This window comes from Tachyglossus aculeatus, chromosome 3 (assembly GCF_015852505.1).
Source record: "Tachyglossus aculeatus isolate mTacAcu1 chromosome 3, mTacAcu1.pri, whole genome shotgun sequence".
In the NCBI taxonomy this organism is placed as follows: Eukaryota; Metazoa; Chordata; class Mammalia; order Monotremata; family Tachyglossidae; genus Tachyglossus; species Tachyglossus aculeatus.
Window position 1 is genome coordinate 21,118,783 of NC_052068.1, and position 20,204 is coordinate 21,138,986.

General features: G+C 51.8%; 1 protein-coding gene across 1 annotated transcript in view; it reads left to right on the forward strand.

Moving 5' to 3' along the window:
* The first annotated feature begins 1,560 nt into the window (after positions 1 to 1,560).
* UBTD1 (ubiquitin domain containing 1) overlaps positions 1,561 to 20,204 on the forward strand; it is an 85,390-nt gene continuing 66,746 nt past the window's right edge. Inside the window, exon 1 of the mRNA XM_038744077.1 lies at positions 1,561 to 1,727. Coding sequence (XP_038600005.1) covers positions 1,658 to 1,727 — 70 coding nt within the window. The 5' untranslated portion in view covers positions 1,561 to 1,657. The remainder of the gene's footprint in view (positions 1,728 to 20,204) is intronic.

Sequence of the window (20,204 nt, forward strand, 5' to 3'; positions counted from 1 at the left end):
GCCATTATTATTATTATTATAATGATAATTATTACAATAACGAGTGGCGACGGGGCGGGACAGACGACACCTAGGGGGAGGGAGGGGAAGGGGCGGAGGAGGCAGCCAATGAGGGGGCGGGATCCTGGAGGTGGGCGGGGAGGGGCGGAGGAGACAGCCAATGAGAGGGCAGAGTCCCTCGGTGGGCGGGAAAGGGGCGGAATCCGGGCTGAGGGGTCAGCCAATGAGGGGGCGGAATCCGGGAGGTGGGCGGGGAAGGGGCGGAGGAGGCAGCCAATGAGAAGGCGGGGTTTGGGTAGTGGGCGTGGAGGGAGAAGGGGGGAAGGGGCGGAATCCGGGCGGAGGAGACAGCCAATGAGGGGGCGGAATCCGGGAGGAGGGCGGGGAAGGGGCGGACGAGGCAGCCAATGAGGGGGCGGGATCCATCAATCTATCAATCAATCGTATTTATTGAGCGCTTACTGTGTGCAGAGCACTGTACTAAGCGCTTGGGAAGTACAAGTCGGCAACACATAGAGACAGTCCCTACCCAACAGCGGGCTCACAGTCTAGAAGGGGGATCCAGGTGGTGGGCGGGGAAGGGCCGGAGGAGACAGCCATTTAGAGGGCGGGATCCGTCGGTGGGCGGGGAAAGGGCGGAGGAGGCAGCCAATGAGGGGGCGGAATACGGGAGATGGGCGGGGAGGGGGCGGAGCTGTCAGCCAATAAGGGGGCGGAATCCGGGTGGAGGGCGGGGAGGGAGGCGAAGGAGGCAGCCAATGAAGGGGCGGGATCCGGGTGGAGGGCGGGGAGGGAGGCGAAGGAGGCAGCCAATGAAGGGGCGGGATCCGTCGGTGGGCGGGGAAGAACCGGAGGAGGCAGCCAATGAGGGGGCGGAATCCGGGTGGAGGGTGGGGAGGGAGGCGAAGGGACGAAGGAGGCAGCCAATGACGGGGCGGGATTCGGGCGGTGGGCGGGGAAGGGGCGGAATCTGGGCCGTGGGCGGGGAGGGAGGAAGGGGGGGGAAGGCCGGAGGGGGCAGCCAATGAGAGGGCGGGATCCGTCGGTGGGTGGGGAAGGGGCGGAGGAGTCAGCCAATGAGGGGGCGGAATCCGGGAGATGGGCGAGGAAGGGGCGGAGCTGTCATCCAATGAGGGGGCGGAATCCGGTGGATGGGCGGGGAAGGGGCGGAGCTGTCAGCCAATGAGGGGGCGGAATCCGGGAGATGGGCGGGGAGGGAAGCGAAGGGGGCGAGGAGGCGGCCAATGAGGGGGCGGGATTCGGGCGGTGGGCGGGGAAGGGGCGGAGGAGGCAGCCAATGAGGGGGCGGAATCTGGGCGGTGGGCGGGGAGGGAGGGGGGGAAGGCAGGAGGGGGCAGCCAATGAGAGGGTGGGATCCGTCGGTGGGCGGGGACGGGGAGGAGGAGTCACCCAATGAGGGGGCGGGATCCGCCGGGGGGCGGGGAAGGGGCGGAGGAGTCAGCCAATGAGGGGGCGGGATCCGCGGGTGGGCGGGGCCCTGCGGGTGATGGACAGTCCCGGGCCGGGCGCAGACGGGAGCCCCGCTCTAAGCCGGAGCGCGGCGGCCGCAGCCTCCCTCCTTCCCTCCGTCCCCCCCGCGGAGTTTCCGCCGCAGGACTCGAACTCGCGCCCCATGGGGCTCCGCTGACCACCGGCCATGGGCAGCTGCGTCGGGAGGCAGCGCCGGGACAGGCCGGCCGCCCCGGGACACCCCCGAAAGAGAGCAGGTACAGAGCCGACCCCCGCCGGGGCACCCCAAATCACCCGACTCATAATACTGCTATTTAATAAGCGCTCACTTACAGCCAACACTCTTCATTCATTCCATCGTATTTATAGTAATAATAATAATAATGGTATTTGTTAAGCGCTTACTCTGTGCAAAGCACTGTTCTAAGCGCTGGGGAGGTTCCAAGGCCATCAGGTTGTCCCCCGGGGGGCTCACAGCCTTCATCCCCATTTTACAGATGAGGCAACTGAGGCCCAGAGAAGTGAAGTGACTTTCCCAAAGTCACACAGCTGACAGTTGGCGGAGGCGGGATTTGAACCCACGACCTCTGACTCCAAAGCCCGGGCTCTTTCCACTGAGCCACGCTGCTTGTGTTTATGGAGCGCTTACTGTGTGCAGAGCACTGGACTAAGCGCTTGGGAAGTACAAGTTGGCATCATAGAGAGACGGCTGGGGGGGGATACCAGGGGATCAGGTTGTCCCACGGTGGGGGCTCACATCCCCATTTTACAGGTGAGGGAACTGAGGCACAGAGAATGAGAATAACCATTCATTCATTCAGTCGTATTTATTGAGCGCTTACTGTGTGCAGAGCACTGGACTAAGCGCTTGGGAAATACAAGTTGGTAACATAGAGAGACGGCTGGGGGGGATACCAGGGGATCAGGTTGTCCCACGGTGGGGGCTCACATCCCCATTTTACAGGTGAGGGAACTGAGGCACAGAGAATGAGAATGACCATTCGTTCATTCAATCGTATTTATTGAGCGCTTACTGTGTGCAGAGCACTGGACTAAGCGCTTGGGAAGTACAAGTTGGCAACAGAGAGAGACGGCTGTGAGGGGGGGGATACCAGGGGATCAGGTTGTCCCACGGGGGGGCTCACATCCCCATTTTACAGATGAGGGAACTGAGGCACAGAGAATGAGAATGACCATTCGTTCATTCAATCGTATTTATTGAGCGCTTACTTTGTGCAGAGCACTGTACTAAGCGCTTGGGAAGTACAAGTTGGCATCATAGAGAGACGGCTGGGGGGGGATACCAGGGGATCAGGTTATCCCACGGTGGGGGCTCACATCCCCATTTTACAGATGAGGGAACTGAGGTACAGAGAATGAGAATGACCATTCATTCATTCAATCGTATTGAGCTCTTACTGTGTGCAGAGCACTGTACTAAGCGCTTGGGAAGTACAAGTTGGCACCATAGAGAGACGGCTGGGGGAGGGGGGGATACCAGGGGATCAGGTTGTCCCACGGTGGGGGCTCACATCCCCATTTTACAGATGAGGGAACTGAGGCACAGAGAATGAGAGTAACCGTTCATTCATTCAGTCGTATTTATTGAGTACTTACTGTGTGCAGAGCACTGGACTAAGCGCTTGGGAAGTACAAGTTGGCATCATAGAGAGACGGCTGGGGGGGGATACCAGGGGATCAGGTTATCCCACGGTGGGGGCTCACATCCCCATTTTACAGATGAGGGAACTGAGGCACAGAGAATGAGAATGACCATTCATTCATTCAATCGTATTGAGCGCTTACTGTGTGCAGAGCACTGTACTAAGCGCTTGGGAAGTACAAGTTGGCACCATAGAGAGATGGCTGGTGGGGGGGATACCAGGGGATCAGGTTGTCCCACGGTGGGGGCTCACATCCCCATTTTATAGATGAGGGAACTGAGGCACAGAGAGTGATAATGACCATTCGTTCATTCGGTCGTATTTATTGAGCGCTTACTTTGTGCAGAGCACTGGACTAAGCGCTTGGGAAGTACAAGTTGGCAACATAGAGAGACGGCTGGGGGGGGGGGGGGATACCAGGGGATCAGGTTATCCCACGGGGGGGCTCACAACCCCATTTTACAGATGAGGGAACTGAGGCACAAAGAATGAGAATAACCATTCATTCAATCGTATTTATTGAGCGCTTACTTTGTGCAGAGCACTGTACGAAGCGCTTGGGAAGTACAAGTTGGCAACATAGAGAGACGGCTGGAGGGGGGGATACGAGGGGATCAGGTTGTCCCACGGGGGGGCTCACAACCCCATTTTACAGATGAGGGAACTGAGGCACAAAGAATGAGAATAACCATTCATTCAATCGTATTTATTGAGCGCTTACTGTGTGCAGAGCACTGGACTAAGCGCTTGGGAAGTACAAGTTGGCATCATAGAGAGACGGCTGGGGGGGGGATACCAGGGGATCAGGTTGTCCCACGGTGGGGGCTCACATCCCCATTTTACAGATGAGGGAACTGAGGCACAGAGAATGAGAATAACCATTCATTCATTCAGTCGTATTTATTGAGCGCTTACTGTGTGCAGAGCACTGGACTAAGCGCTTGGGAAGTACAAGTTGGCACCATAGAGAGACGGCTCGGGGGGGGAGGGGATACCAGGGGATACCAGGGGATCAGGTTGTCCCACGGGGGGACTCGCATCCCCTTCTAGACTGAGCCCACTGTTGGGTAGGGACCGTCTCTAGATATTACCAACTTGTACTTCCCAAGCGCTTAGTACAGTGCTCCGCACACAGTAAGCGCTCAATAAATACGATTGATTGATTGATTTTACAGATGAGGGAACTGAGGCACAGAGAATGATAATAACCATTCATTCAGTCAGTCGTATTTATTGAGCGCTTACTGTGTGCAGAGCACTTGGCTAAGCGCTTGGGAAGTACAAGTTGGCACCATGGAGAGACAGCTGGGGGGGATACCAGGTGATCCGGTTGTCCCACGGGGGGGCTCACATCCCCATTTTACAGATGAGGGAACTGAGGCACAGAGAATGAGAATAAGCGTTCATTCATTCAATTGTATTGATTGAACGCTTACTGTGTGCAGAACACTGGACTAAGCTCTTGGGAAGTACAAGCTGGCACCATAGAGAGACGGCTGGGGGGAATACCAGGTGATCAGGTTGTCCCACGGGGGGCTCACATCCCCATTTTACAGATGAGGGAACTGAGGCACAGAGAATGATAATAACCGTTCATTGATTCACTCATTGAATCGTATTTATTGAGCGCTTACTGTGTGCAGAGCACTGTACTAAGCGCCTGGGAAGTACAAGTTGGCAACATAGAGAGACGGTCCCTACCCAACAGTGGGCTCACAGTCTGGAAGCATTCAATCATATTTATTGAGCGCTTACTGTGTGCAGAACACTGTACTAAGCACTTGGGAAGTACAAGTTGGCAACATAGAGAGACGGCTGGGGGGGATACCAGGTGATCAGGTTGTCCCATGGGGGGCTCACATCCCCATTCATTTATTCATTTAATCATACAGTGCTTTGCACATAGTAAGCGCTCAATAAATACGATTGATGATGATGATGATATTTATTCAGTCGTATTTATTGAGCGCTTACTGTGTGCAGAACACTGGACTAAGCGCTTGGGAAGTACAAGTTGGCAACATAGAGAGACGGTCCCTACCCAACAGCGGGCTCACAGTCTAGAAGGGGGAATTTTACATTTATCCCCATTTTACAGATGAGGGAACTGAGGCCCAGAGAATGATAATAACCATTCATTCATTAAATCATATTTATTGAGCGCTTACTGCATGCAGAGCACTGTACTAAACTCTTGGGAAGTACAAGTCGGCAACATAGAGAGATGGTCCCTACCCAATAATAATAATGTTGGTATTTGTTGAAGCGCTTACTATGTGCCAAACACTGTTCTAAGCGCTGGGGGGGGATACAAGGTATTCAGGTTGTCCCACGTGGGGCTCACAGTCTTCATCCCCATTTTACAAATGAGGGAACTGAGGCCCAGAGAATGATAATAACCACTCATTCATTCAATCATATTTATTGAGTGCTTACTGCGTGCAGAGCACTGTACTAAGCGCTTGGGAAGTACAAGTCGGCAACATAAAGAGACGGTCCCTACCCAATAATAATAATGTTGGTATCTGTTGAAGCGCTTACTATATGCCAAGCACTGTTCTAAGCGCTGGGGGAGATACAAGGTGATCAGGTTGCCCCACGTGGGGATCAGGGTTTTCATCCCCATTTTACAGATGAGGGAACGGAGGCACAGAGAAGTTCAGGGACTTGTCCAAAGTCACACAGCTGACAAGTTGCGGAGCCAGGATTAGAACCCATGCCTTCTGACTCCCAACCCCGGGCTCTTTCAACTAAGCCACGCTGCTTTATTGAGCACTTGTAGTGTGCAGAGCACTGTACTAAGCACTGGGGAAAGTGAAATACCGGCAATATAGAGAGGCAATCCTGGCCCACGACAGGCTCACAGTCTAGAAGCGGGGGAGACACATCGATACGAAAAAATAGCACTTAGGACAGTGCTTGGCACATAATAAGTGCTTACGAAATCAATCAATCGTATTTATTGAGCGCTTACTGTGTGCAGAGCACTGTAGTAAGCGCTTGGGAAGTCCAAGTTGGCAACATATAGAGACGGTCCCTACCCAACAGCGGGCTCACAGTCTAAAAGGGGGAGACAGAGAACAAACAAAACATACTAACAAAATAAAATAGAATAGATATGTACAAGTAAAATAAATAAAGAGTAATAAATACGAACAAACATATATCCATATATACAGGTGCTGTGGGGAAGGGAAGGAGGTAAGGCGGAGGGGATGGAGAGGGGGAGGAGGGGGAGAGAAAAGAGGGCTCAGTCAGGGAAGGCCTCCTGGAGGAGGTGAGCTCTCAGTAGGGCCTTGAAGACTAAGCTCCACTTTTCCTCATCTCCCACTCCCTTCTGCATCACCAGGACCCCGCCCCAAATCTTAGATATTTATCTGTCATTTTACTTATTTATGTTGATGTTTATTCGTATCGACGTCCTTCCCCCCCACCTCTAGACCGTGAGCACGTTGTGGGCAGGGATTGTCTCTATTGCTGTATTGTAATCGTAATAATAATGGCATTTATTAAGCGCTTACTATGTGCAAGGCACTGTTCTAAGCGTTGGGGAGGTTACAATCAATCAATCGTATTTATTGAGCGCTTACTGTGTGCACAGCACTGTAGCAAGGGGGTGATCAGGTTGTCCCACAGGGGGCTCACAGTCTTAACCCCCATTTTACAGATGAGGCACAGAGAAGTGAAGTGACTCGCCCAAGGGCACACAGCTGACAAGTGGCGCAGCCGGGATTTGAACCCGTGACCTCTGACTCCAAAGCCTGGGCTCTTCCCACTGAGCCACGCTGCTTCTCCGCCGCTTCTTCCTGTAATAATAATGGTATCTGATAAGCGCTCACTATGAGACCAAGCACTGTTCTGAGCCCTGGGCACTGTGCTTTCCCAAGCCCTTAGTGCTCTGCACACAGTAAGCGCTCAATAAATACGATGGAAGGAATGGAAGGGGCCAGGAAATCTCGGCTCGCCGGTCTGGCCCGCAATAATCCGGGAGGGAGGGAGAGGCCGGCCCATCAGCTCACCTCCACCTGTCCAGCTGGTAGCCGGGTGGCATCCAAACTATTACCAGGAACACCCCATCCCTCCCCTGCGTCTCTTGGTTTCTTGGCCGAGATGATGCGCCTGTCTCCCGAGAGGGAGAGACAGAGAAGGCTGACCGGTGGGTTCCTGGCTTGCTTCATTCATCCATTCGTTCAATAGTATTTATTGAATAAATAAATCATCCGCCTTGGGTTCCTTGGCCTTCCTCCGCCTTCCCACTTCCTTGTCGGGGCCGGGACGGGGGCCTCCCCTGCTCTGTCCAAATGCCACACGCTCCTTTATGTAAGAGGAGCCGCGGACCTCATCTTACCTCCTTCCCTTCCCCACAGCACCTGTATATATGTTTGTACATATTTATTTCTCTATTTATTTATTTATTTATTTTACTTGTACATACCTATTATATTTTATTTTGTTAGTATGTTTGGTTTTGTTCTCTGTGGACCTCATCTTACCTCCTTCCCTTCCCCACAGCACCTGTATATATGTATATATGTTTGTACATATTTATTTCTCTGTGTATTTTACTTGTACGTATCTATTCTATTTATTTTATTTTGTTAGTATGTTTGGTTTTGTTCTCTGTGGACCTCATCTTACCTCCTTCCCTTCCCCACAGCACCTGTATATATGTATATATGTTTGTACATATTTATTTCTCTATTTATTTTACTTGTACGTATCTATTCTATTTATTTTATTTTGTTAGTATGTTTGGTTTTGTTCTCTGTGGACCTCATCTTACCTCCTTCCCTTCCCCACAGCACCTGTATATATGTATATATGTTTGTACATATTTATTTCTCTATTTATTTTACTTGTACATATCTATTCTATTTATTTTATTTTGTTAGTATGTTTGGTTTTGTTCTCTGTGGACCTCATCTTACCTCCTTCCCTTCCCCACAGCACCTGTATATATGTATATATGTTTGTACATATTTATTTCTCTATTTATTTATTTATTTTACTAGTACATACCTATTCTATTTATTTTATTTTGTTAGTATGTTTGGTTTTGTTCTCTGTGGACCTCATCTTACCTCCTTCCCTTCCCCACAGCACCTGCATATATGTATATATGTTTGTTCATATTTATTTCTCTATTTATTTATTTATTTATTTTACTTGTACATACCTATTCTATTTATTTTATTTTGTTAGTATGTTTGGTTTTGTTCTCTGTGGACCTCATCTTACCTCCTTCCCTTCCCCACAGCACCTGTATATATGTATATATGTTTGTTCATATTTATTTCTCTATTTATTTATTTATTTTACTTGTACATATCTATTCTATTTATTTCATTTTGTTAGTATGTTTGGTTTTGTTCTCCACCTCCCCCTTTTAGACTGTGAGCCCACTGTTGGGTAGGGACTGTCTCTGTACGTTGCCAATTTGTACTTCCCAAGCGCTTAGTACGGTGCTCTGCACACAGTAAGCGCTCAATAAATACGATTGATGATGATGATGATGATGGTCACAGCCAGTGGAAACTCGAATTGGAGTTTCCCCGTGTCCATCGACACCGGAGGCGTGTTGGGGAAAAGGCTCTGGGGGCAGGGGGGAGTCCTGCCGCCCTGGAACACGTTTTTAAAGGGAGGAGGGGAAGGATTTTTTAAATCAGAGAATCGTAAGGGCTCCTTTACAAAACTTGAAGAGGATTTGGAAACTCTCTGTGTATGTGTGTGTCCATCCGTCCCCCTGGTTGGTGTGTCTGTGCTGCACTTGACATTGCAAGGGGCTGGGTTGGGAGTTCCCTGAAGGGAGCTGGCAGGGTCATAATAATAACAATTATGGGATTTGTTGAGCACTCACTATGGGCCAGGCACTGTTCTAAGCGCTGGGTGGATACAAGCAAATCGGTTTGGACACAGTCAATCAATCAGTCGTATTTATTGAGCACTTACTGTGAGCAGAGCACTGTACTAAGCGCTTGGGAAGTCCAAGTTGACAACATATAGAGACGGTCCCTACCCATCAGTGGGCTCACAGGCTAGAAGGGGGAGACAGAGAACAAAACATATTAACAAAATAAAATAAATAGAATATGTACAAGTAAAATAAATAGAGTAATAAGTACGTACAAAGATATATACATATGTACAGGTGCTGGGGGAAGGGAAGGAGGTAAGGTGGGGGGCATGGAGGGGGGAGGAGGGGGAGAGGAAGGAGGAGGCTCAGTGTGGGAAGGCCTCCTGGAGGAGGTGAGCTCTCAGTAGGGCCTTGAAGGGAGGAAGAGAGCTAGCTTGGCAGATGTTGGGAGGGAGGGCACTCCAGGCTGGGGGATGACATGAGCCCGGGGTCAACGGCGGGAGCCCACTGTTGGGTAGGGACTGTCTCTATATGTTGCCAACTTGTACTTCCCAAGCGCTTAGTACAGTGCTCTGCACACAGTAAGCGCTCAATAAATACGATTGAATGATTGATTGACAGGTGAGAATGAGGCACGGTGAGGAGATTAGCGGCGGCAGAGGAGCAGAGGGTGCGGGCTGGGCTGGAGAAGGACAGAAGGGAGGTGAGGTAGGAGGGGGCGAGGGGATGGACAGCCTGGAAGCCCAGGGTGAGGAGTTTTTGCCTGATGCGTAGGGCCACTGGAGATTTTTGAGGAGGGGAGTAACATGCCCAGAGCGTTTCTGGACAAAGACAATCCGGGCAGCGGTCCTGTCCCACATGGGGCTCACAGTCTCCAGCCCCATTTGACAGATGAGGTGACTGAGGCCCAGAGAAGGGACGTGACAGAGAAGTGGCAGGGCTGGGATTAGAACCCGTGACCTTCCGACTCCCAGGCCTGGGCTCTACAGGCTCTACGGGCCACTACACCACGCTGCTTCCCATGCTGCTGGTCGAGAGGCTGGAGTTAGGCCTTCCCCAGGCACCCCTGCAGAACATCCCCCCCAACAGCGCCAGTGACACAAGACCCGGGAATACCTCTTATCCGAAGCCTTGGGATTAGCTGGGGCTTTTCTTTGGGAAGTGCCACCGTTTCCCTCGCTGTTGCATCATCAGTTCCTCCTGCAAAGTGACCCGGCTTCACCCTACATTCATTCATTCAATCGTATTTATTGAGCGCTTACTGTGTGCAGAGCACTGGACTAAGCGCTTGGGAAGTACAAGTTGGCAACATATAGAGACGGTCCCTACCCAACAGTGGGCTCACAGTCTTCACAAATAATAATAATAATGGCATTTATTAAGCACTTACTATGTGCAAAGCCCTGTTCTAAGCGCTGGGGTGGGTACAAGGTGATCATGTTGTCCCACATGGGGCTCACAGTCTTAATCCCCATTTTACAGATGAGGTAACTGAGGCACAGAGAAGTTAAGTGACTTGCCCAAGTCACCCAGCTGACAGTTGGTGGAGCCGGGATTTGAACCCATGACCTCTGACTCCCAAGCCCGGGCTCTTTCCTCTGAGCCACTCTGAGAGCCCCTCCCTACCCCATTCATTCATTCATTCATTCAATCGTAGTTATTGAGCACTTACTGTATGCAGAGCACTGTACTAAGCACTTGGGAAGTACAAGTTGGCAACATATAGAGACGGTCCCTACCCAACAGTGGGCTCACAGTCTAGAAGTGGAGCACCCAACTTTCCCAGGGTACTCCACCTCTCCTTTGCACTTGAGGTGGGGGGTCACTGACGCCGCAGTCCGTGTCGTTCTCGGAGCCCCGTTGCACCAGGGTCGACGATTCGCTCCGACGGGCCATCACCCACCGACCGGGAGATTCGCCTTAGATCGGAACTCCCGTCCCGAGCGCTCTCTTGGCATAGCTCCCTTTCGCCCCGTGACACTCTGGTCAGGTCTCTGTCCTGGGATCACCCCAATTCAGACTCTCCCGAGGAAAGCCGGGATGAGGGTTGGAAGCAGCATGGTGTAATGGAAAGAGCATGGAATGCTCCAGTCATCCAGTTCTGGCTCTGCCAGCTGACTTTATGTGGGTCACTTCACCTCCCCGTTCTCTCCCCCCTCCCCCCCGCTAACAAAGGGGATAATAATAATAATAATAATGGCATTTATTAAGCACTTACTATGTGCAAAGCACTATTCTGTGGGGGTTCCCCAAGGTTCAGTGCTTGGTCCCCTTCTGTTCTCGATCTACACTCACTCCCTTGGTGACCTCATTCGCTCCCACGGCTTCAAGTATCATCTCTACGCTGATGACATCCAGATCTACATCTCTGGCCCTGCTCTCTCCCCCTCCCTCCAGGCTCGCATCTCCTCCTGCCTTCAGGACAACTCCATCTGGATGTCTGCCCGCCACTTAAAACTCAACATGTCCAAGACTGAACTCCTTGTCTTCCCTCCCAAACTCTGCCCTCTCCCTGACTTTCCCATCACTGTTGATGGCACTACCATCCTTCCCGTCTCACAAGCCCGCAACCTTGGTGTCATCCTCGACTCCGCTCTCTCATTCACCCCTCACCTCCAAGCCGTCACCGAAACCTGCCGGTCTCAGCTCCGCAACATTGCCAAGATCTGCCCTTTCCTCTCCATCCAAACCGCTACCCTGCTCGTTCAAGCTCTCATCCTATCCTGTCTGGACTACTGTATCAGCCTTCTCTCTGATCTCCCATCCTCATGTCTCTCCCCACTTCAATACACACTTCATGCCGCTGCCCGGATTGTCTTTGTCCCGAAACGCTCTGGGCATGTTACTCCCCTCCTCAAAAATCTCCAGTGGCTACCAATCAATCTATGCATCAGGCAGAAACTCCTCACCCTGGGCTTCCAGGCTGTCCATCCCCTCGCCCCCTCCTACCTCACCTCCCTTCTCTCCTTCTACTGCCCAGCCCGCACCCTCCGCTCCTCCACCGCTAATCTCCTCACCGTGCCTCGTTCTAGCCTGTCCCGCCGCCGACCCCCGGCCCACGTCCTCCCCCGGGCCTGGAATGCCCTCCCTCTGCCCATCTGCCAAGCTAGCTCTCTTCCCCACTTCAAGGCCCTACTGAGAGCTCACCTCCTCCAGGAGGCCTTCCCACACTGAGCCCCTTCCTTCCTCTCCCCCCTCGTCCCCCTTTCCATCCCCCATCTTACCTCCTTCCCTTCCCCACAGCACCTGTATATATGTATATATGTTTGTACATATTTATTACTCTATTTGTTTTACTTGTACATATCTATTCTATTTATTTTATTTTGTTAGTATGGTTTTGTTCTCTGTCTCCCCCTTTTAGACTGTGAGCCCACTGTTGGGTAGGGACTGTCTCCGTATGTTGCCAACTTGTACTTCCCAAGCGCCTAGTACAGTGCTCTGCACACATTAAGCGCTCAATAAATACGATTGATTGATTGATTGTTCTAAGCGCTGGGGAGGTTACAAGGTCATCAGGTTGTCCCACGGGGGGCTCAGATTCTTAATCCCCATTTTACAGATGAGGCAACTGAGGTACAGAGAAGTGAAGTGACTTGCCCAAAGTCACACAGCTGCCAATTGGCGGAGCCGGGATTTGAACCCATGACCTCTGACTCCAAAGCCCGGGCTCTTTTCCACTGAGCCACGCTGCTTCTCGTTATTGTCTGCCCCTTGCTTGGCTTGCCCCACTGGGATGTGGTGGGAATTAATGAAACCATATCAGTAAGCTTGTTGAGAAGCTCCAAAAAGAAAAATGCTCTCTAATTCGAAGCATCATTACCCAAGCCAAGATCCCGGAGGAGGTTAATGCCATTTTATTCCAACTCATTTTGGAAGGGGTGAGAGTGTGATATATATATTCTTTTATATATGATATATATATCTTTAGTTCTTTTAGACTGTGAGCCCACTGTTGGGTAGGGACTGTCTCTATATGTTGCCAATTTGTACTTCCCAAGCGCTTAGTACAGTGCTCTGCTCATAGTAAGCGCTCAATAAATCCGACTGATGATGATATATATAGTATGATATATATATTTTTAGACCCAGTTTCCCAGTCAGAGACCCAAGGATGTGAGTCTGGCAGGGAGATGGGGAGCTGTGGAAAAGGGCTATTATTTTTAATCTAGGATTTGTTGGGTTATCTTGGTGCTGATTGATAGTGAATAGGCCGTAATAATAACAACCGGGGGTGTTCGTTAAGTGTTTACTCCGTGCCCGACACTGAACTAAGCGCCGAGGTAGATGCAGTTATCAGGCCTTGGGCTGTGTGGGATCTGTTTCCCCGCCCCTTCCCTGTTTCCGAAGTCTGTGGTGGGCTTTAGGAAAGTCTTTTGGTACAGGATGGGGGCAAGTTGGTTATTCATGTACCTCTGTGTGACTTCCCACTTGGGGGAATGAGGGGAGAGTGAGTGTGTGTGTGGATGTTCAGAGCAAACGCGCCCGGGGCCCCAACCTTGGGTGTCTGCCTTTGTGAATTGGCCTCAGAGCTGCCGCCGAGAGGCTCTCCGGCACTGTAATAGCATCCACCTGGGCAGAGGAAACTTGGCTCGTGTCCCGGCAGGAGCATTTGGCTGTAGAAGTGGCTGGAAGCCCTAACTGCCGATCTTTGCAAAGCACCAACCTGTCTCCTTATCCTGTAATAGGAGAGAGGTCTCTCTCTTTCCTCGCAGCCTAGCACCTCACCTCCGGGAGTATTCGGCCAAGTCTGTAGCTAATCCCCCAGCTCTGATCGTGAGTCTGAGCAAGACCCATCTTTTAAAAGTCCGGGTCCCTGGGGACGGCAGGGCTCCTCGGGTTGCTGGGCGATAATGGTGGCAGCAGGAGGGGTCATCGTATTATTTATCGTGTGGGCAAAGCACTGTGCCGACGGCTGGGAAAGAAGCACGCGGAAGAGATGTAGACCCCAAGGGGGTCACAGGCTTAGAGTAGGGGAGGGAGTTGGCCATAGGCAAATAAGGAAAGCCGAAACAAAAGTCTAAAAGACGAAGACCGTGGGAAATCATCATCATCATCAATCGTATTTATTGAGTGCTTACTATGTGCAGAGCACTGTACTAAGCGCTTGGGAAGTACAAATTGGCAACATATAGAGACAGTCCCTACCCAACAGTGGGCTCACAGTCTAAAAGGGGGAGACAGAGAACAAAACCAAATATACTAACAAAATAAAATAACATACTAACAAAATAAAATGCATTGGGGTTTCAGGCTCTTCCCCGCTCTGACCGACGGTTGCGGAAGTCACAGCGGCAGCCTCGGCTGTAGCCTTCCCAGCCTTCGAAAAGGTGAATTTGCCGATGGGGTCGTTCCCGGGGTGGAGCAGAGGCCGAGGGAACTCCTGGTGGCACAGAGATGGGGCAGCTTCGAATCATTTTTATAAAGATATTATAAAGACTGTGAGCCCACTGTTGGGTAGGGACTGTCTCTATATGTTGCCAACTTGGACTTCCCAAGCGCTTAGTCCAGTGCTCTGCACACAGTAAGCGCTCAATAAATACGATTGATGATGATGATGAAGTGCTTACTGTGTGCCCGGGCACTGTTCCAAGCGCTGGGGTAGATACAAGCTGATCTCCCGCACGGTTGAGGCCCCGGAGGGAGGGGAGCAGTGGGCGGTTCACGGCCGGAGCGTGGAAGGGCGCGAGGGCGTGGGTGTGTGGGTGGTGGGGAGAACCTACCACTATCCCTACTTGCCTCATCCCCCTGCGATTGTGGCCCTCTGCCCCAGTGCCTCAGGCAAGGGCCACGGCCGTGGGCCTCCCACTGGGACCTCAGTTGTCCTGTACCTCCTCCTCTCACCCTCTGCAAGCCCTGGGCCTAGTAATAATAATAATGATGGTATTTGTTAAGCGCTTACTATATGCCAAGCACTGTTCTAAACGCTGGGGAAGATACAAGGTTGTCCAACGTGAGGCTCAGAGTCTTCATCAATCAATCAATCGTATTTATTGAGAGCTTACTGTGTGCAGAGCACTGTACTAAGCGCTTGGGAAGTACAAGTTGGCAACATCTAGAGATGATCTCTACCCAGCAGTGGGCTCACAGTCTAGAAGGGGGAGACAGAGAACAAAACAAAACATATTAACAAAATAAAATAAATAGAATCGATATGTACAAGTAAAATAAATAGAGTAATAAATACGTACAAACATATATACATATATACAGGTGCTGTGGGGAAGGGAAGGAGGTAAGGCGGGGGGATGGAGAGGGGTGGAGGGGGAGAAGCAGCATGGCTGCTTGGGAATGCCCTACGTGGGACAACCTGATCACCTTGTGTCCTCCCCAGTGCTTAGAACAGTGCTTGGCACACAGTAAGCGCTTAACAGATGCCATCATCATTATTATTATTATTATTAATCCCCATTTTACAGATGAGGGAACTGAGGCCCAGAGAAGTGAAGTGACTTGCCCAAAGTCACACAACTGCCAAGTGGCAGAGCCGGGATTAGAACCCACGACCTCCGACTCCCAAGCCCGGGCTCTTTCCACTGAGCCCCGCTGCTAGAGGGCTTGTCTTTTTGGTCAAGCCGGCCCTGCACCCAAGAGTGCAGTCCAAGAGTACCGTGGGACTGGCCAAGTTCTGTTCCAAAGGGCAGCAGACCGAGACCGCGAAGAGCTCTTTCCATCTGCCCCACCCCTACAGTTAACCTGCCGAGGGAAGAATTCTCAAAACAGCTCCTTGTCACAGCCTCATCTCAGGGGAAAGGCCTCAGGAGCTTGAGGGAACGGGGTGATGGGACTCTCTGAGCACTGTCTGGCTTCCCAAGGGATCTGCGAACGGGTGTTGGGACTGTGATTTTAACAGGTCGGGCCGGCTTCAGGCATTCGGCCTCTCTGACCGACCATCTTCCTTCCATGCTTTCCCTGTCCTCTCATTCATTCATTCAATCGTATTGATTGAGCGCTTACTGTGTGCAGAGCACTGTACTAAGCGCTTGGGAAGTCCAAGTTGGCAACATATAGAGACGGTCCCTACCCAACAGCGGGCTCACAGTCTAGAAGGGGGAGACAGATAACAAAACAAAACATAGTAACAAAGTAAAATAAATAGAATAAATATGTACAAGTAAAATAAATATAGACAGTAATAAATACGTACAAACATATATACATATATACAGGTGCTGTGGGGAGGGGAAGGAGGTAAGGTGGGGGGCTCAGTGTGGGAAGGCCTCCTGGAGGAGGTGAGCTCTCAGTAGGGCTTTGAAGGGAGGAAGAGAGCTAGTTTGGCGGATGGGCAGAGGGAGGGCATTCCAGGCCCGGGGGAGGACGTGGGCCGGGGGTCGACGGCGGGACAACAACAACTCTCTCCTCGACCCCCTCCAGTCTGGCTTCCGTCCCCTTCATTCCACGGAAACTGCGCTCTCAAAGGTCACCAATGACCTCCTGCTTGCCAAATCCAACGGCTCATACTCTGTCCTAATCCTCCTCGACCTCTCAGCTGCCTTTGACACTGTGGACCACCCCCTTCTCCTCCACACGTTATCTGACCTTGGCTTCACAGACTCTGTCCTCTCCTGGTTCTCCTCTTATCTCTCCGGTCGTTCTTTCTCAGTCTCTTTTGCAGGCTCCTCCTCCCCCTCCCATCCTCTTACGGTGGGGGTTCCCCAAGGTTCAGTGCTTGGTCCCCTTCTGTTCTCAATATACACTCACTCCCTTGGTGACCTCATTCGCTCCCACGGCTTCAACTATCATCTCTACGCTGATGACACCCAGATCTCCATCTCTGCCCCTGCTCTCTCCCCCTCCTTCCAGGCTCGCATCTCCTCCTGCCTTCAGGACATCTCCATCTGGATGTCCGCCCGCCACCTAAAGCTCAACATGTCGAAGACTGAGCTCCTTGTCTTCCCTCCCAAACCTTGTCCTCTCCCTGACTTTCCCATCTCTGTTGACGGCACTACCATCCTTCCCGTCTCACAAGCCCGCAACCTTGGTGTCATCCTCGACTCCGCTCTCTCATTCACCCCTCACATCCAAGCCGTCACCAAAACCTGCCGGTCTCAGCTCCGCAACATTGCCAAGATCCGCCCTTTCCTCTCCATCCAAACCGCTACCCTGCTCATTCAAGCTCTCATCCTATCCCGTCTGGACTACTGCACTAGCCTTCTCTCTGATCTCCCATCCTCGTGTCTCTCTCCACTTCAATCCATACTTCATGCTGCTGCCCGGATTATCTTTGACCAGAAACGCTCTGGACATATTACTCCCCTCCTCAAAAACCTCCAATGGCTACCGATCAATCTGCGCATCAGGCAGAAACTCCTCACCCTGGGCTTCAAGGCTGTCCATCACCTCGCCCCCTCCTACCTCACCTCCCTTCTGTCCTTCTACTGCCCAGCCCGCACCCTCCGCTCCTCCACCGCTGATCTCCTCACCGTACCTCGCTCTCGCCTGTCCCGCCGTCAACCCCCGGCCCACGTCATCCCCCGGGCCTGGAATGCCCTCCCTCTGCCCATCCGCCAAGCTAGCTCTCTTCCTCCCTTCAAGGCCCTGCTGAGAGCTCACCTCCTCCAGGAGGCCTTCCCAGACTGAGCCCCTTCTTTCCTCTCCCCCTCGTCCCCCTCTCCATCCCCCCGTCTTACCTCCTTCCCTTCCCCACAGCACCTGTATATATGTATATATGGTTGTACATATTTATTACTCTATTTATTTATTTATTTATTTATTTTACTTGTACATTTCTATCCTACTTATTTTATTTTGTTGGTATGTTTGGTTCTGTTCTCTGTCTCCCCCTTTTAGACTGTGAGCCCACTGTTGGGTAGGGACTGTCTCTATGTGATGCCAATTTGTACTTCCCAAGCGCTTAGTACAGTGCTCTGCACATAGTAAGCGCTCAATAAATACGATTGATTGATTGATTGATTGACAGACGAGAACGAGGCCCGGTGAGGAGGTTAGCGGCAGAGGAACGGGGTGCGGACTGGGCTGGAGAAGGAGAGAAGGGAGGTGAGGTAGGAGGGGGCGAGGGGATGGACAGCCTTGAAGCCCAGGGTGAGGAGTTTCTGCCTGATGCGTAGGTTGATTGGTAGCCACTGGAGATTTTTGAGGAGGGGAGTAACATGCCCAGAGCGTTTCTGGACAAAGACGATCCGGGCAGTGGCCTGAAGTATGGATTGAAGTGGGGAGAGACACGAGGATGGGACATTGGAGAGGAGGCTGATGCAGTAGTCCAGACGGGATAGGATGAGAGCTTGAATGAGCAGGGTAGCTAGCGGTATGGATGGGGAGGAAAGGGCGGATCTTGGCAATGTTGCAGAGGTGAGACCGGCAGGTTTTGGTGACAGTGACCAACCATCTTCTTTCCATGCTTTCCCTGTCCTCTTCCCCGCCACCCCGCAATTCCATAGGATGTCATCACATTGCGTTCCACACACGCAACATAACATGATGACATCACAGGCAACGTTTTGCGGGAGAGCATTGCTCCGCGGTCAGTGACGCCACTGTCCGCTCCACCCCCGACCATCCTTGGCCCCCCACGCCCGGGTGGCTTGGCTGCGAAACCCCAAATTGGGTCCCTTGAACAGATAAGTCCCCCTCGTCCTTGTGAGGGGGCTGCACGGTCACCCCCGGGACTGCGGGACAGGACAGGAAGCCTTCCCAGACTGAGTCCCCTCCTTCCTCTCCCCCTCCGCCTAACCTCCTTCCCTTCCCCACAGCACCTGTATATATGTATGTATGTTTGTTCGTATTTATTACTCTATTTATTCTACTTGTACATATCTATTCTATTTATTTTATTTTGTTAATATGTTTTGTTTTGTTCTCTGTCTCCCCCTTCTAGACTGTGAGCCCACTGTTGGGTAGAGACCGTCTCTCTATGTTGCCAACTTGGACTTCCCAAGCGCTTAGTACAATGCTCTGCACGCAGTAAGTGCTCAATAAATGCGATTGATTGATTGATTGATTGACCCTGTGGGCGGGAGCTCCTTTCAGGTAGATCTCTGTGGCGACCCGAGAAACTCCCGCCATGCCAGCCCGTCTGGCCGGATCCATCGCGATCGGGTTCCTAATGGACCTTGCTTCAGGGTGTGGGGATTCCAGCCCTAGGCCAAGCCCTATATTCCCTTCCGGGTCTCCCTTTGGGAACCACTGGGCGGAAGGAGCCGGGAAACCGGAATTTTCCAGGGTTGCCTCCTTCTCGGGGCAGGGCCAGACGTGATGGCAGGGCTTCCTCTTCCCTCCCCTCTCCCAGCAGGAAACCCACCACCCGAAGAGGGGACACACAAGGACCCCCAAGCAGTGTCTTTCCTTTGATTGTCCATCTTCATCTCCTCCCCGCCGCTCACCACCCCCTCCCGCCAGGAGACAAAACCCCGAGGTGGGCTCTGCACCACAGAGTCACGGGCACGGCGTTGCAGCGTGGTTTTGCGGAAAGAGCCCGGGCTTGGGAGTCAGAGGGCGTGGGTTCTAATCCCGACTCCGCCACTTGTCAGCTGTGTGACTTTGGGCAAGTCACTTCTCTGGGCCTCAGTGACCTCATCTGGAAAATGGGGATGAAGACTGTGAGCCCCCCGTGGGTCAACCTGATAGCCTTGTATCTCCCCCCAGAGCTTAGAATAGTGCTTGGCACATAGTAAGCGCTTAACAATTACCATAATTATCATTACTATTATTATTAAGCCCTTACTATGTGCCAAGCACTGTTCTAAGCACTGGGGGGAGATACAAGGTTATCAGGTTGTCCCAAGTGGGGCTCACAGTTTTAATCCCCATTTTACAGATGAGGTCACTGAGGCACAGGGAAGTGAAGTGACTTGCCCAAAGTCACATAGCCGACAAGCGGCAGAGGGGGGATTAGAGCCCACGACCTCTGACACCCAAGCCCGTGCTCTTTCCACTAAGCCACGCTGTTTCTCAATCAATCAATCAATCAATCATATTTGTTGAGTGCTTACTGTGTGCAGAGCACTGTACTAAGCGCTTGGGAAGTACAAGTTGGCAACATATAGACACAGTCTCTACCCAACAGTGGGCTCAAATACCAACATTATTATTATAATCGATCACAGTAAGAGGGCTCAGAGCTCACAAAGAGTCTCTCGTCCTCAAAAGTCAGACCACATAATGATGATGGCATTTATTAAGCGCTTACTATGTGCAAAGCCCTGTTCTAAGCGCTGGGGAGGCTACAAGGTGATCAGGTTGTCCCACATGGGGCTCAC